This window comes from Trifolium pratense, linkage group LG6, assembly GCF_020283565.1.
Source record: "Trifolium pratense cultivar HEN17-A07 linkage group LG6, ARS_RC_1.1, whole genome shotgun sequence".
NCBI classification, from domain to species: domain Eukaryota; kingdom Viridiplantae; phylum Streptophyta; class Magnoliopsida; order Fabales; family Fabaceae; genus Trifolium; species Trifolium pratense.
Window position 1 is genome coordinate 12338996 of NC_060064.1, and position 15133 is coordinate 12354128.

The window sequence follows — 15133 nt, forward strand, 5'->3', positions numbered from 1 at the left end:
ATATAGATGGTAATAATATAAGAGATACAAAAGCTTCAAAATAGCAGCAACATGAATAAGCGAAAAAAGAAGCAACAACAACATGGTTCACGCTAAAACAAATTTGGTTCAAGCTAAAACAACACGGTTCATTGTACTAAAAAACACAAATTTCATTCATGAAAATTAACAAGTGAGAATAAACCCTTACAAATTTATAAAAGTTAGAACGAAAAACAGTGAAAAATGTACCTTAAAACAACGACGACAATCGGAATTGGAGCGTATAGGTGGCGCTAGGGTTTTCAGATTGAGATGATTTGAGAGAGTTGATCGAGAAGAGAGAGATACGAAGATGCAATTGAAGGGGGTTGAAGAAAAAAGAGTTGGTGACGGAGGACTAAATTAATGGAGTTAAGAGAGTTGATCGAGAAGAGAGATATAAGCGTAAAAGTAGCTTTTGGATTTTAGGGTTTTAAAGAACAGTTAACGGAAAAGATAACGGAGGACTAAATTGATGGATGGAAAATAGTTTAGGGACCTAATTGATGGATGAAAAATAGTTTAGGGACCTTTTAGTTGGTTTTAATAGTTTAGGGACTGAATTGGTGAGAGTATGATAGTTTAGGGACTAAATTGACTGATTACTCAATCTAAAACCTATCCATACGAGTATCAACAAACGAAAGAAAGAATGAATTCCCAAAATAGTACATGACGAGGAACTAAATGATGAGTTTGGGTTCTCTCAATTTATTATCCCTCCATTTATTCTCCATTTAGAGAGAGATAGACACATTAAAAATTAGTGGGACCCATTAAAAGTGGGTCCCACTAATTTGTGGACCCCACTAATTTTTTCTTGTGTCTATCTCTCTCTAAATGGAGAATAAATGAAGAGATAATAAATGGAGGGAACCTGAACTCGTAAATGACAACATAGAAAAAACCAGCAATGCAGATGATAGCAAAAATAAGGAAGAGTGAGAGAAAACGAATGTGAGTGTCGGAGAAGACCCGTTAATTATTTTTCTTTTGAAAATTCCTTTTTAATTCTTATATATCTTTTTCATTTTCTTTTATTTATCATACAATTTTCATTTCATTTTATTTTATCTACTAATAATCTACTAACATCTACTAAGTCTCTGTTTGGTAAAAAGTAACGAATAGTTGGTACTCCCACTATATTTTTTTGCTAAAGGAGAATGTTAACTTGTGCCCTTAAGGGCATATGTTAATTAAGGAAGCAAATATAGAAATTATTTCGGGGGAACTTGTGCATTTTTACTTTTATGCATTAAATTTCTTACATTATTAAATACAATATTTCTATATTTGGATACCTTATCATGTGTTCTTAGGGCACACGTTAACATAACCCTTTGCTAAAAAACCAATTCTATCTATACAAAATAATTTTAATTATAAGGTTAGTTTTGTAAATGTTCTTTAATTAATTAAAAAAAACAAAAAACCTCAAATCATGTTAAAATAAACCTGGTTAAGGACATTTTTATTCACACAGTGGGTTAATACCACTATTTTTTTTTTATCAATTAGACTCAAATCATGAAAAATATACATTGGTTAATTTAGCATGAATAATTATCAATTATTTGAGGGAAAAATTATTTCTAATGTGCGGAAGAAGGAGAACAATTTTTTAAAAAGAAAACGAACGTTAACTAGGAAGAGAAATATTAGATTAGACTTTTTCTTGTATTTATTTTATATTTTTTCAATATTTTTTTAGTAAATTATAATGAAGGATACAAAATTTGAAATGTGGTTAATCCTATTAAAGACAAATTAATAAATTTGGTGGTAATCAATTTTATTATATTAGATTATTATATTAGATTATATTAGAAGTAGAGAAGTAGAAATATTAGTATTTTCTATCAAAAAAGAAATATTAGTATTTGAAAAAAAAAAACTGATTTTTTATTGACAGTAAAAGATAAAATAATTACTATTAACCCCATTTGAAATTATATTTTCCTTTTTGAACAAAAATGAACCCATTTGAATTTGTTCCTTGTTATGTGTGATATTATTATTCTTGTTTATCCGATGGACTGACTATATATATTGCAATGTTGATGTGTACGCAATCAAATCCTAGTCATCGCTGTTTCAACCTTTTCCTTTCCAAACTCGCTTCTTTTTTTCTGCGCACAAAATTTTCTTCAAATTCACAAGAAAAAGTTAGCACAAACACTTTCATAATACTTTGTATTGGAATTGGATTATTGGTTTTGGATAATGATTGTGCAAGGTGGTGATGGAGAAAGAGAAAGAGGGTGGTTTAGAGAATTTGGAAGCTTGATTAGGAGAAAACAAGTTGATTCTGTTCATTATAGAGGACATCCTCAATTGGCTAGGAAATTATCTGCTGTTGATCTTGTTGGAATTGGTAATTCTTCAATTTCATATTTTGACAACTATGGAACAAAATTGGATTAGTGATTGTCACTTGTGACTTAGTGTATGTTTTTAGTATCAGTATGTCAGAATCACGGTGATCCATCGCGGTTTTGTAGAAAAGTGTAGCTTTTAGAAAATCACGTTATTGGGTTACTGTGATTCTGACATACCATACCAAACATTTAATTAAGGAATTAAGTTCATGTTTTGACTTTTGAACTATAAATAATGTTGTTACATGTGTTTTACTGTAGTTTTTGTTTATGATTGATTTTGCTTTGCTCTTTTTTAAATTTTAATATTGGTCAATGGAGTGATTTAACTTTAGTCTTTAAGTTGATTTTAATTTGATTGCGACGAATTTTTATACTGAAGGTAATTGATTATTCTTGAAAATTAGGGGTTGGAGCTACTATTGGAGCTGGAGTGTATATTCTGATTGGAACAGTTGCTAGGGAGCAGGCAGGACCGGCACTTGTAATATCGCTCTTTATTGCAGGAATAGCTGCTGCACTATCAGCTTTGTGTTATGCAGAACTTGCTTGTCGATGTCCTTCGGCAGGGAGTGCTTATCATTATACTTACATATGCATTGGAGAAGGGTGAGTTTCATTTATCATGATTGTTGAAAAAATATATTGTAGTCGACATTGTCAGAACAATTCTGTTGTGTTATCGCAGTTTCAGCTTCCACTTAGGGAGTGGGACTATTTATGTAAAGAATAATGACATTACTGTTTTTTGTTTTCGAAGAAGAAATTTGTACTTAAAGATGAATATTGTATATGATAGAATATTATGTCGACATTTGGTCCATGTAGCCGATTCCACTTAGTGGGAGAAGGCTTGGTTGTTGTTATTGTAGTAAATCCATGATTTTAACATTTCTATTTATCTCAGGGTTGCTTGGTTGGTAGGTTGGTCCCTGATTCTAGAATATACAATTGGTGCTTCAGCTGTTGCTCGTGGCATAACCCCAAATCTGGTGTGTTATATACTTCAGTCCAACAAGCACAACACACTTAACAATTTTGTTTTGTATTTATTTTGTCCTTTCTTATTGCAGGCTTTGTTTTTTGGAGGTCAAGACAACCTACCTTCGTTTCTGGCTCGTCATACCTTGCCAGGTCTTGGGATAGTGGTTGATCCATGTGCAGCTGTATTAATTATTCTTATTACCCTCCTCTTGTGTCTTGGAATCAAGGAGGTATGCATTTTCAAATAAAACAGATACTTGATCGCCATTTTTCTAATTACCTATTTTATCATACTGACCTATTTGATCTATAAATTGATGTTGCAGAGTTCAACGGTACAATCGATTGTGACAACAGTAAATGTCTCTGTCATGCTTTTCATCATCATAGTTGGTGGTTATCTAGGTTTTAAAACCGGATGGGTTGGTTATGAACTCCCTAGCGGGTAATGAATGTTGAGTCTTCATTTTCAGATATTTGTCTATAGCATGCCTCTTGTTGATATAGTTAAAATTTCTCTTATATCTCAGGTATTTTCCATATGGAGTGAATGGGATGTTTTCTGGGTCTGCGATAGTTTTCTTTTCATACATTGGTTTTGATTCAGTGACCAGCACCGCTGAGGAGGTAAATATTCACAAGAGGGACTAATGTTTTAAGTCACATAATTCGTATAAAAAGAAACTAAATGCCTAGCTCATAAATCAAGCACACACATATTCGTGAAGTCTGTCATTTAAGGTTTTTATTTTGGTATTGTGCAGGTCAAAAATCCTCAACGAGATTTGCCAATTGGCATATCAACTGCATTGGCTATATGTTGCGTTTTGTATATGCTTGTATCAGCAGTTATTGTTGGCTTAGTACCGTATTATGCGTTGAACCCTGATACCCCAATCTCTTCAGCATTTTCTAGCTATGGGATGGAATGGGCAGTGTAAGGTTTGCTGTGACACACTGTTTCATTGCTTTTTAATCTAAATAAATGAATGTCTGTGTTTGAGTATTATGCTTCATGCTCCATTTTACCCATGACAGGTATATAATAACAACTGGAGCTGTCACTGCACTTTTTTCCAGTTTGTTGGGATCAGTTCTTCCTCAGGTACATAACAATAAAAAGTTATTCCTAAATGTTTTGGAAATAACTATCTAAGATACACATAGGTATGTTAGCGCACGTTGGTACTTGGGACCGTTATTGTTTCTCGCACATGATAAATATTTATTTCCATTTGCATGCATGTTTTACAGCCACGAGTCTTTATGGCAATGGCTAGGGATGGTTTGTTGCCCTCCTTCTTCTCGGATATCCATAGGAGCACGCAGATTCCTTTGAAAAGCACTATTGTCACTGGTCTCTTTGCTGCTGTTCTTGCATTCTTTATGGATGTTTCTCAGTTAGCAGGGATGGTGAGTTTACTTGTACAATAACTTAACTTTGTTGACACATCTTTCTTAGATTATTATAAACTTAAACCATTGTTATATTCATTGCTTTGGGAATACAGGTTAGTGTGGGAACATTGCTTGCATTTACCACAGTTGCAGTTTCAGTTTTGATAATCAGATATGTTCCGCCTGATGAAGTACCGATTCCAACTTCACTTCTAACATCTGTGGATCCATTATTGAGGCATTCTGGTGATGGTATTGAGGAAGATGTGACCATAAGTCCTGTAGGTCTTGCTAGTTATTCTTATAATAATGACTTACATGACAAATCAGACGTTCTGCTTGAACATCCTCTGATCATAAAAGAAGCAACTAAAGGTAATTATTTTTTTAACCTTCTGTCCTTTTTATGGTCTGTATTTTGGATAAACTTCAAAATGTCGATTTCTTCCAGTATTTACGATTCTGCATGTAGATAAAAGTTCCCCTTTATTGGTTGATGACTGATTTATGTAGTAAGACGGGATTGGATATTTAAATTAATCAGATGGAAAACTTGAATTTTGATAGCGAAAACGAATAATCTGCTTGTATTGTCAGGTTGTGAAAGTTTTGTTTTCATAGTAAGCATAATAACATCGACAGTTCAGAGTTTGCGTGACATTGTTTTCTTGTTTGAACCCATTCTTGTGATTTGCAAAGACTTGATAAATCATCTATAATTAGGCATCGTGTTCCTTTCATGCGACACTGATGACTAGTGTTACATGATTATGGACCGGTCTACTTGATGATTCATTCCCTTCGGAAATTGGATGAAAAGACTATATTGAAGGGTCAATGTAGAGCAGCAGTCTAATGATGACATTTTGCTGGAGAGTTTTTGTTGAAGTATACACATTAATTATGAAACTTTTTATCTATAATTTACACTTGCCTAGTTTCAATGTTGTCAATAAATTCTTGGTATTTGCTTTCATTTTCTTATGATACAATACACAAGTTCACAAAGTTGAATTTTGACTTCCTTATACAGAGCAACGTAGTGAGAAGTCTAGGAGAAAACTTGCTGCATGGACGATATCCCTTCTATGTATAGGGATTCTCATAGTTACTGGTTCAGCTGCAGCCGAAAGGTGTCCCAGGTCTGTAATCTTTGGTCAGTTTCGCTAGTTTCGAAGTATGAAATCATTCCGTGTTCATTTTGGAAATAACAGTGGTTCCTTTGATTTATTTCTTTATACTTTTGTTGATTGTGTGTACGCAGGCTTTTGCGCGTAACGTTGTTTGGAGTGGGTGTAGTTATTCTTTTGTGCAGCATAATTGTGCTGGCCTGCGTAAAGCAAGATGATACCAGGCACACGTTTGGACACTCAGGAGGTACGTGCACTAGACAAGTCTAAATAACCAATCTAATCAAATTTGGCAGATTGCTAAAAGCCTAAAACTTCATTTTAGAACAAATTACAATTTTTGTAGCTAGCTTCTATTCAAGAGTTTCCTCTCTGGCAAATATAATCAGCAAAGCTGAAAGGATCAAGAAAATACTGATATAATTATGTTATTAAAGGAACCAATTCCAACACAAATAAATATTACAGTAACTTAAACAAAACAAGGAGCAAAAGCCAAAAGTGATAAATTCACATGAACTAAAAGTGAAAAGTGGCATATTTATAGCGATGATAGATATTTAGGGTCTGTTTGGGTTGATTTATCATAGCTTATATATTGGCATAAGCACTTGTTTGACTATTTGAGAGAGCTTATGGGGAAACAACTTATGATATGTCCATAAGCTGTTTCCAGCTTATTTCCATAAGCTCTCTAGGATAGGCTATTAAAGTAGCTCATAGCTTATCTGAAAACCATTCGAATTTATTTAATCTATTGTTACAGAAATAACTTATAGATGGGAGCTTATATCATAAGTATTTATGCTGCAAGTGTTTAATTAAGTTGTTTATGCAAACAAGGCCGTAAACTTTAAATTTGTCATCATTAAAAACTTTCTACCTAGTGAATCACAATCCTTTAACTATTTGATCATTGTGTTTGTCTCTTACTTCCACACATGACACAACAACCTTTGGTTAAATTAGTCTTACACAATTGTTTGTATTTCAGGTTTTGCTTGCCCTTTTGTTCCATTCTTACCTGCTGCCTGCATTCTTATAAACACCTACTTACTAATTGATCTTGGGTGAGCCGTGGAAAATCTCTTGACATTAACCATGCTGCTTGTTTTTTATCCATAAAAACATCACATGAATTACCAATATATAATCATTCTCGTGTTTGAATTTCAGGGTTGCTACATGGCTAAGAGTTTCTGTGTGGTTGTTAATTGGATTACTAATTTACTTGTTCTATGGCCGAACTCACAGTTCATTGTTAAATGCAATCTATGTTCCTTCAGCCCGTGCAGATGAGATCCATCGTACTCACGCGAATCATTTAGCCTAGTATTTACACAGCAGGCACTACAGGTCCCTCCCTATCCATAGGGAATTATCAACTTGTGTATATTACTCCACGTCTCCAACCAATTTGTAAATATTGTGTTCTAAAGCCAAAACTTGGTTTATGCTATCAGATCAATGATAAGCACCACTATTCAATTGTTTATTTTAAAGCACGTTTTCATTTTACAGGTAAAAGTTAGGTACTTCAAGTGCTTACTACAATTCATGAACAAATTAAGTGGTGATTATGTTTTCACTAATTTTATTTCATGTGTAGCCTAAAATGTCCATCATATCATTTTCCTTTTTTCTTACACACTTTGAAACACCAACTCTAAAATGACTCATCAAAACTTCTCAAGAGAAAAAAAAAGAAAAGAAAAGATGGGGACAAAGATTGCTTATCTGCACATGTACACTTTCATTTCTTAAGGTGTGTTTGGATCAATCCAATTTCACTGTGCCAACATAGGATTTAGATTGTCTGTGGTCAATAATCTCACACATTTATCATTTTGGTGGCTATTAGATTTGAGATCAGACGATTCAAATTTCAATGCATGTTTTATTTTTGAAAAAACAAAATCTAAAATACCAAAGCTTAAAATATGAAGCGTTCAATTTTTATCAAACGAATCACCAAAATACTCAATGCATTAATGTGTAAAACAAATCACTTGAGAAACAAAAAATGATATAAAACAAATCATTGCAAGTGAAATTGCATCAATATGGGTAGAAGGAAAACATACAAGTACCATCTACACTTTGAACTAAACATTGATTTGTAGCTAACATGGTTTGTTTTTTGCATGAAGCCTATGTGACATGGTATACTCTCATAATCACAAATCACTTACCTACAATATAAGCCGAGTCACAAAAGGCAAACCTAATTGACAAGAAAAATTCAAAACCCTTGAAAGTGACAACAAATATGTCCAAAATATGTAATTTGAGAGAAGTTTCCAACTCAATTATTTTTGACAAAACTCACGTTTTGATAAGCTAGGGAAATTTATTGAAATAGTCACTATTTCTTCAAATATAGAAATTATAGTTCCTACATTTTCAAAATTTTAGGTTCCACACACTATCTTGAGCTTTATTATGGAAATAGTCACATTCATTCATGTGTGTGTTACATGGTTCAAGATATTTTTATTATTAAGCAATTTCTTTACGCTTTCCAATTGGCAGAGCATATGCTTAGTAATTTCAACTGGTTTACTTCATCACATTGCTTATTCATCTTCCTTATTGCCATTAATTATAGTAAACTTCAAGGTCTTTTATTATTATTATTATTATTATTATTATTATTATTATTATTATTATTATTATTATTATCAAAACATCTTAATGTCACTTAAAATAATACTCCTTCCGTCCTAAAATATAAGAGAAAATTAGTCAAAGAAAGTTAATGTATTTAGTTAAAAATTTGGACTAAATACATCAATATTGGTTGACCAATTTTCCCTTATATTTTGGGACGGATGAGTACTAACTTACCAATCGTGATTTGATGGTGATTGATGCTAAATTTGGTAGGGATAAGCACAGTTTGATTCCCACGGCTGCAATCGAAAAGAGGCTGAAACTATACGAGAAATGACTCAAAACTAGATTAGGCTGTCCGGTGGACCGATTGGTTTAACAAAATGCAGCCACTTGTATATATGCATAGTTTCGTGTAATGTGATAATTGGGTATCATGATTCTTGCATTATTAGCTATCATCACAATAGCGTAAACCTTCCATCCTCTTCATTCATAATAATAACTTCGCAATCATTTCTCATTCATCATGTTTTTTTATTTTCCTTAAAATTCACAAAAAACCAAAAACCCCAATTGGATAATTTAATTCTTTCCTTTTTCTTTTCAATAAAAATCTTTTCTTTTTCTTTTCAATAAAAAAAAAACAATATTTTTGTACCTTCCTTGTTCATTTACAACACCAACTCCACCAATAATAAAAAGGGTTTAATTCCTTTTAATTTCTCAAGTCTGAACCTGCCCAATATTTGAAACAAATTCAAATTGGAATTTTAGCTCATAAATTTCCCACTTTTACTTCATTCATTGCCTTCAACACTGTTCAAAAATCTAATCTTGTAGGACAATCAATAATCATTACTTTGATGGGTGTCTCTGTTGATTCACCATCACAAAAGGGTTCATGGAAATTTTTCACTAGAAGGAAGCAAGTTGATTCTGCACGTAAAAACACTAACACTCTACTTGCAAAGGAATTAACTGTTTCTCATCTCATTGCAATTGGTAAAGATTGATTTTTTATCCTTTTTTTCATCTGGGGTTCTTTGAATTCTGTTTTGGCATGTGGGAAAATTGTTTGGTTTATGTTTTCATGTTACTTTAATTGTTTTGATGTTGTTGTTTTCTGTTTCTGATCATACTATGTTGTTGTCGGACTTCAAACTTTTCCCGCCTGTTCATCAGTCACATGATAACATTTTGTTTTCATTATTGCATGCACATGATTTGGTTAATTGGTTTATTAATAACTGTGTTTTAGAAATTGAATTTGATGTGTTTTTTTATGATCACAATTTACTAGGTGTTGGTTCAACAATTGGTGCTGGAGTGTATGTTTTGGTTGGAACAGTAGCTAGAGAGCATTCTGGACCAGCTTTGGCCATTTCTTTTCTGATTGCTGGATTAGCAGCTGGTCTTTCTGCCTTTTGCTATGCCGAGTTAGCTTGTCGTTGTCCTTCTGCTGGAAGTGCATATCACTACTCATACATATGTCTTGGAGAAGGGTACTTTTTCTTTCCCCTTTAACCTTTTCAAACTTTTCATCCTTGTTTTTTATCTGCCCTTTACCTTTTGGTGTGTGTTTGGATTAAAGTCTTTTGTAAAATTAGTTTTAGTTTGTTTTGTTTCATAGTGGAAACTATTAGAACTGATTTTGTTTATGTCTAACATGATTTTATCATCAGTTGAAATTGATTTTGTCTAAGAAACTCAGTTATATGAGAAGTGGTAAAAAGTAGCTTTTTGAAAAATTTACATGAAGTTTTAACATGTTTGAGCAAATTGATTATGTTTGAATACATTTACTTGACAAAATGATTTTAACTAATGAACACTGTTTGAAAACCGTTGATGAAATTCACTTTTTTAAAAGTTATTTATTACCATTCATGCTGTTGTCTTTGCCTGCTCAGTATTTATGTGAATTTATTTAACATCATCTAATAAAAATCTTGATTACATTGTTTTTAGTGTTGCTTGGTTGATCGGTTGGGCCTTGGTATTGGAATATACGATTGGTGGCGCTGCTGTTGCTCGTGGCATAACCCCCAATCTTGTATGGTGTTCTCTTAATTCTTCTGTTGAGTTTTTGCTTGCTTTGGAATATGTTTATTATATCATTAGTCCAACTTTAACTTTGTAATTCATTAGTAATTAAACCAAAACGGAAACATGATTGATTTGTCATTTGCCAAAATAACTTCATTTCTTCAACATTGCAGCAAATAAAATGAATAGGTTGGAATATGAGTATGAGAATCTTCTGTTTTTTAACAATCTTCTCTTGTAGTTCAAGTTTATCATACATGATTATCCAATATTGCCATCTAATATAGATACGTTTCTTTGTGTAGGCTCAACTTTTTGGTGGTCTGGACAATGTACCATTCTTTTTGTTGCGCCAGCATATTCCTGGGATTGATATTGTTGTGGACCCATGTGCAGCAATTTTGGTATTTCTTGTTACAGGACTCCTATGTTTGGGGATCAAGGAGGTAGGTTTCAATTATAATCTTTTTATTCAACTCTTATTTGAAATTTCATTTGGTTCATATATTTCTCGACCATTCGAGCTAGAATTTTCTCTTCTTGGTCAGTGTAACTTATTACATGAATCCTTTATACATTCAGAGCACAGTGGTACAAGGCATAGTAACATCAGTGAATGTATGTGCATTGCTTTTTGTGATAGTAGCTGGTGGTTACATAGGATTCAAGTCTGGATGGGTTGGATATGAACTTCCTACTGGGTATTTTCCCTTTGGAGTTGATGGGATGCTTGCTGGTTCGGCAACAGTCTTCTTTGCATATGTAGGTTTCGATGCAGTTGCCAGCACTGCCGAAGAGGTATAGACTACAAAGCGATAGTTCACTGTCATGTTATCTTTATCTATATCTATATAATTTCAATAGCAGATGTTGGTGCACACAAAATTTTAACAAATTTTACCTTGACTACAGTTTTTTCTTTGGTGAGGTTGCCACACAAAAATAACTTCTATGAATGCAGTTTCCTTTCCTTCTTACTGTATTTTATGTGTGTGGCTTTTTCGCGTTCAAAAATAATCATTTTTTTAATTCATTTTAACAGGTGAAAAATCCTCAACGAGATTTGCCATTGGGTATCGGTGTTTCATTGTTTCTATGCTGTGGAATGTATATGTTGGTTTCCATTGTTGTGGTTGGTTTAGTACCTTATTATGCAATTGATCCCGATACCCCAATATCCTCTGCATTTTCTGACCATGGAATGCAATGGGCGGCGTAAGTTTATAGTTTTGCAAACTCAATGTCTTGCTGGCTCACTAGTGATAGTTTTGAAAATTCATAAAGTTTACCGTTTGTGGTTGCAGTTACATTATAAATGTTGGAGCTTGCACAGCTCTCTGCTCGGCATTGATGGGTGGAATACTTCCCCAGGTAAATTAATGGATACCTCTGATACTGCCAAATTTATTCTTCCCTATTTCAATCGAGTATATCTGATTTGTGATTTCCCTATATTATTATTACTTAGGTGAAGGTTATGGTTTAAATCAGAAATTTTTGTGGTGTGGCTCTTATTAAATTACCATTTCTCGGAATGAATATAAAATCTTGGTGGATTTAGAATATGTGTGAAGGTTTGTATTTAACTATAGGAAGACTCAAAAGATGAGGACTTCTCATGTCTTATAAGGACTAATTTTGGATATCTTGCATTTTTTTTAATAATCACCATCATATCCAAATATAAGTTGCACTTCATTTGCTGGTTGATGCTGTTTACCTTTTCGTGTTATCATAAAATTTCTCAGTTTTTCTTAGAAAATATTGCATTTGCCAAGCCAAAAACTAAACAGTGTTTTGTTCAATGTTTCGCAGCCACGGATTTTGATGGCTATGGCAAGGGATGGACTACTGCCACCATTTTTTTGTGACATAAATAAGCACACTCTAGTTCCTGTCAAGGGCACAGTAATTACTGGCCTAGCAGCTGCAGTCTTAGCATTTTCTATGGAAGTCTCTGAACTTGCAGGAATGGTAAGTCCACTGTGTAGGATAACAGAACACGCCAAAAAAAGCATGCTCTCATGATATAAATGAGTCATAACTATTCAACAAAAATGCATTCTTTGTTCTGGAATGCTCTTTGACCATCATATGTAAAAAGATTTTTCAACAAATGTGTTTTGCTTTTCTTCTGCAGGTTAGTGTTGGTACGCTTTTAGCATTCACCATGGTGGCAATATCTGTGCTGATCCTAAGATATATTCCTCCAAATAAAGTCCCAGTGCCTCCTTCTCTCCAGGGTTCAATTGCAGAGATCAATGTGGAATATGTAGGGGAAAATATCAGTACTTCTGAAGACACAAAACCTTTGGATGTTGTACACGATTTTCCCGTTGATTATCCCCTTATTTCTAAATACCTTGCCATAGATACGTGTGAGTTATGACTTTCCTTTTCCTTTATCAATCTCCATAAAACATATGTTAAGTTAATCTATGTTACTCTATAGTTACTAGTCCAATTCATTTAGTTATCGCTGTCATTTGGCATCTGTTGTTTTTCTCCTTACATATTTTGTTTTGTTGTTTTACGTGCAGATCTAAATGAGGGTAACAGAAGAAGAGTTGTGGAGTGGACTATAGCATTCATATGCTTAGGGGCATTTCTCCTTACATTTGCAGCTTCTTGTTTAACTCTTAGGTTAATCCAATAACTGATACACATAATTTTTCTCAAGAAATGATAATTTACGCACTTCATTTGTGTTTGTCATTGCATTTAAGGATTTTTTTTTTTAGTGTTCTAATTCTTTTCATCGTTGTTTCACGCTATTATTACAGCTCTGTTCGCTTTGCATTGTGTGGAGTTGGAGGCGTTCTTCTTGTGTCTGGATTCGTCTTCCTAACCTGTATAGATCAAGATGAAGCAAGGCATGACTTTGGTCACTCTGGAGGTAGGCCTTTCCATCATCTTCTTGTGTAGATGGCTTAATGATCTTTTAGTATCAGACATGCTCATGAAGTGTATTGGAATCGAACAAAAGTGTTCTTTACCATTAAAACAACCCGAGTAAAGTAGGTTGGCCATGAATATGTTCATAACTTTTATCATTAATCTTTTTTCAGGTTTTGTATGCCCATTTGTGCCACTGCTGCCTATTGCATGCATTCTCATCAATTCCTACCTACTCATTAATCTTGGGTAAGCATTAATACTTAACTTTCACATGTTAGATAGCATGTTCAATACTTAAATAATCTTTTAGTTCCTCTTGTATACCACTTTCCAGCAGTTCAATACTTAAATAATCTTTTAGTTTCTCTAATTGAGTTGCATTTTCCAGCAGTTCAATACTTAAATAATCTTTTAGTTCCTCTTGTATACCACTTGCTTTGAGTCTGCATTGATTTTTTGTCGGTTTTAGTCCCTAAAAAATGGGAATTTTGTAATTAATATGTCTAATATTTGATTTATGTGGAATTAGCCCTATAAAATAAAACAGTTATCATATTTTAGGCCCCAAAATTAATGTTCCACATGTTACAAGGACTACTCCAACATAAACTAAATATTACATGAACTAAAACCAAAACAACGAGAATCAAAGGAAATTAGTTCTATTTAACAAGGGTTAAAAGAAGAAACACATACTCTTGCTCGGGCGGCCAATTCTTGGGATAGTTTCCGTAGATTTGAGATTATTCCCTTATGTATTGAACATTTACTAGTTAATGAAATGCTTTAAGTTTGTTTGATTCAAAAAAAAAAAAAAAGAAACACATGAACAAAATATTAAAGTATATTCAATGTATGTTGATCAGCATCCCTGTTTAAATTTGTTAAATTAGAGTTGAATGCTTTCTCTAATTCTTGTAAATGTTTCTTTCAGAGTGGGAACATGGTTGCGTGTTTCTGTATGGTTGGTAGCAGGACTACTAATTTATGTGTTTTATGGACGAACTCATAGTTCTCTAAAAGATGCAATTTATGTGCCAGTAAGTCAAGTGGACCAAACTTATCAAGCTCCCAGAAGCCATCTTGCTTAATCTCTGTAGAAAAATTTAGCATGTGTTTGGAAAATGAAGAAACATGGTCATGCGTGCGTTGACTACCCTCTCCAGTTTATAGCTTTTAAGATCAGTCATTTTAGTATTGGGATGCAAGAAAGCGGATTGCAACGTGAATCCAAACATGCTGTTTGTGTTTGGAGTTTGCTTGCCTGAGATGATGTTGCATCCTCACCAGTTGTATAAATCCTTGTACAGAAGAAAATGTTCCTCAAGCTTAGGTTTTTGTATTTGTTTTCTTCCAGAGTAGAATGTCATTATTATATGCCTTAATGTATAAATGGTTGTATATATATTCTTGTTCAAAAAATGTAAATATATTTTTAAACTATATACATTATTCTTTAGCTACATGTGTACTTTCATTTACCTACTTTCACTCGTGTAAAATTATCTTGAATATTTTGAAATTGATTATTTATTCAGTTACCATTATTCTTTGTTGTTTTGTGACTCAAAATTCCTTAATTCTCAAGTCTATTTTTTCTTTTTGGAACAACTAGAATATTAGATGTGTAGATAAGTAGAATAAAGCACACAGTCTAAT

General features: G+C 33.2%; 2 protein-coding genes across 2 annotated transcripts; both read left to right on the forward strand.

Moving 5' to 3' along the window:
- Positions 1–1989: 1989 nt before the first annotated feature.
- Positions 1990–7516, forward strand: LOC123890564 (cationic amino acid transporter 4, vacuolar-like). The gene is made up of 14 exons (XM_045940200.1): positions 1990–2398; positions 2810–3011; positions 3310–3394; positions 3476–3616; positions 3713–3831; positions 3917–4013; positions 4151–4323; positions 4425–4491; positions 4641–4799; positions 4898–5159; positions 5818–5926; positions 6049–6161; positions 6909–6984; positions 7091–7516. Exons 1-14 carry the CDS (start codon positions 2248–2250, stop codon positions 7245–7247), a joined length of 1911 nt encoding a protein of 636 aa, XP_045796156.1. The 5' UTR covers positions 1990–2247; the 3' UTR covers positions 7248–7516.
- Positions 7517–8939: 1423 nt separating this feature from the next.
- On the forward strand, positions 8940–14937 carry LOC123890565 (cationic amino acid transporter 2, vacuolar-like). The gene is made up of 13 exons (XM_045940201.1): positions 8940–9532; positions 9831–10032; positions 10499–10583; positions 10882–11022; positions 11159–11374; positions 11619–11791; positions 11881–11947; positions 12392–12550; positions 12717–12954; positions 13117–13219; positions 13360–13472; positions 13645–13720; positions 14409–14937. Exons 1-13 carry the CDS (start codon positions 9394–9396, stop codon positions 14563–14565), a joined length of 1869 nt encoding a protein of 622 aa, XP_045796157.1. The 5' UTR covers positions 8940–9393; the 3' UTR covers positions 14566–14937.
- The last annotated feature ends 196 nt before the right edge of the window (positions 14938–15133 follow it).

Bases quoted from the DNA above. Each gene is read 5' to 3' on its own strand.
- LOC123890564 (XM_045940200.1), top strand. From the start codon at position 2,248: ATGATTGTGCAAGGTGGTGATGGAGAAAGAGAAAGAGGGTGGTTTAGA. The intron at 3,012-3,309 runs GTGAGTTTCATT...TATTTATCTCAG, and splicing joins TACATATGCATTGGAGAAGG to GGTTGCTTGGTTGGTAGGTT. The intron at 6,162-6,908 runs GTACGTGCACTA...TTTGTATTTCAG, and splicing joins CACGTTTGGACACTCAGGAG to GTTTTGCTTGCCCTTTTGTT.
- LOC123890565 (XM_045940201.1), top strand. From the start codon at position 9,394: ATGGGTGTCTCTGTTGATTCACCATCACAAAAGGGTTCATGGAAATTT. The intron at 10,033-10,498 runs GTACTTTTTCTT...CATTGTTTTTAG, and splicing joins TACATATGTCTTGGAGAAGG to TGTTGCTTGGTTGATCGGTT. The intron at 11,023-11,158 runs GTAGGTTTCAAT...TTATACATTCAG, and splicing joins TATGTTTGGGGATCAAGGAG to AGCACAGTGGTACAAGGCAT.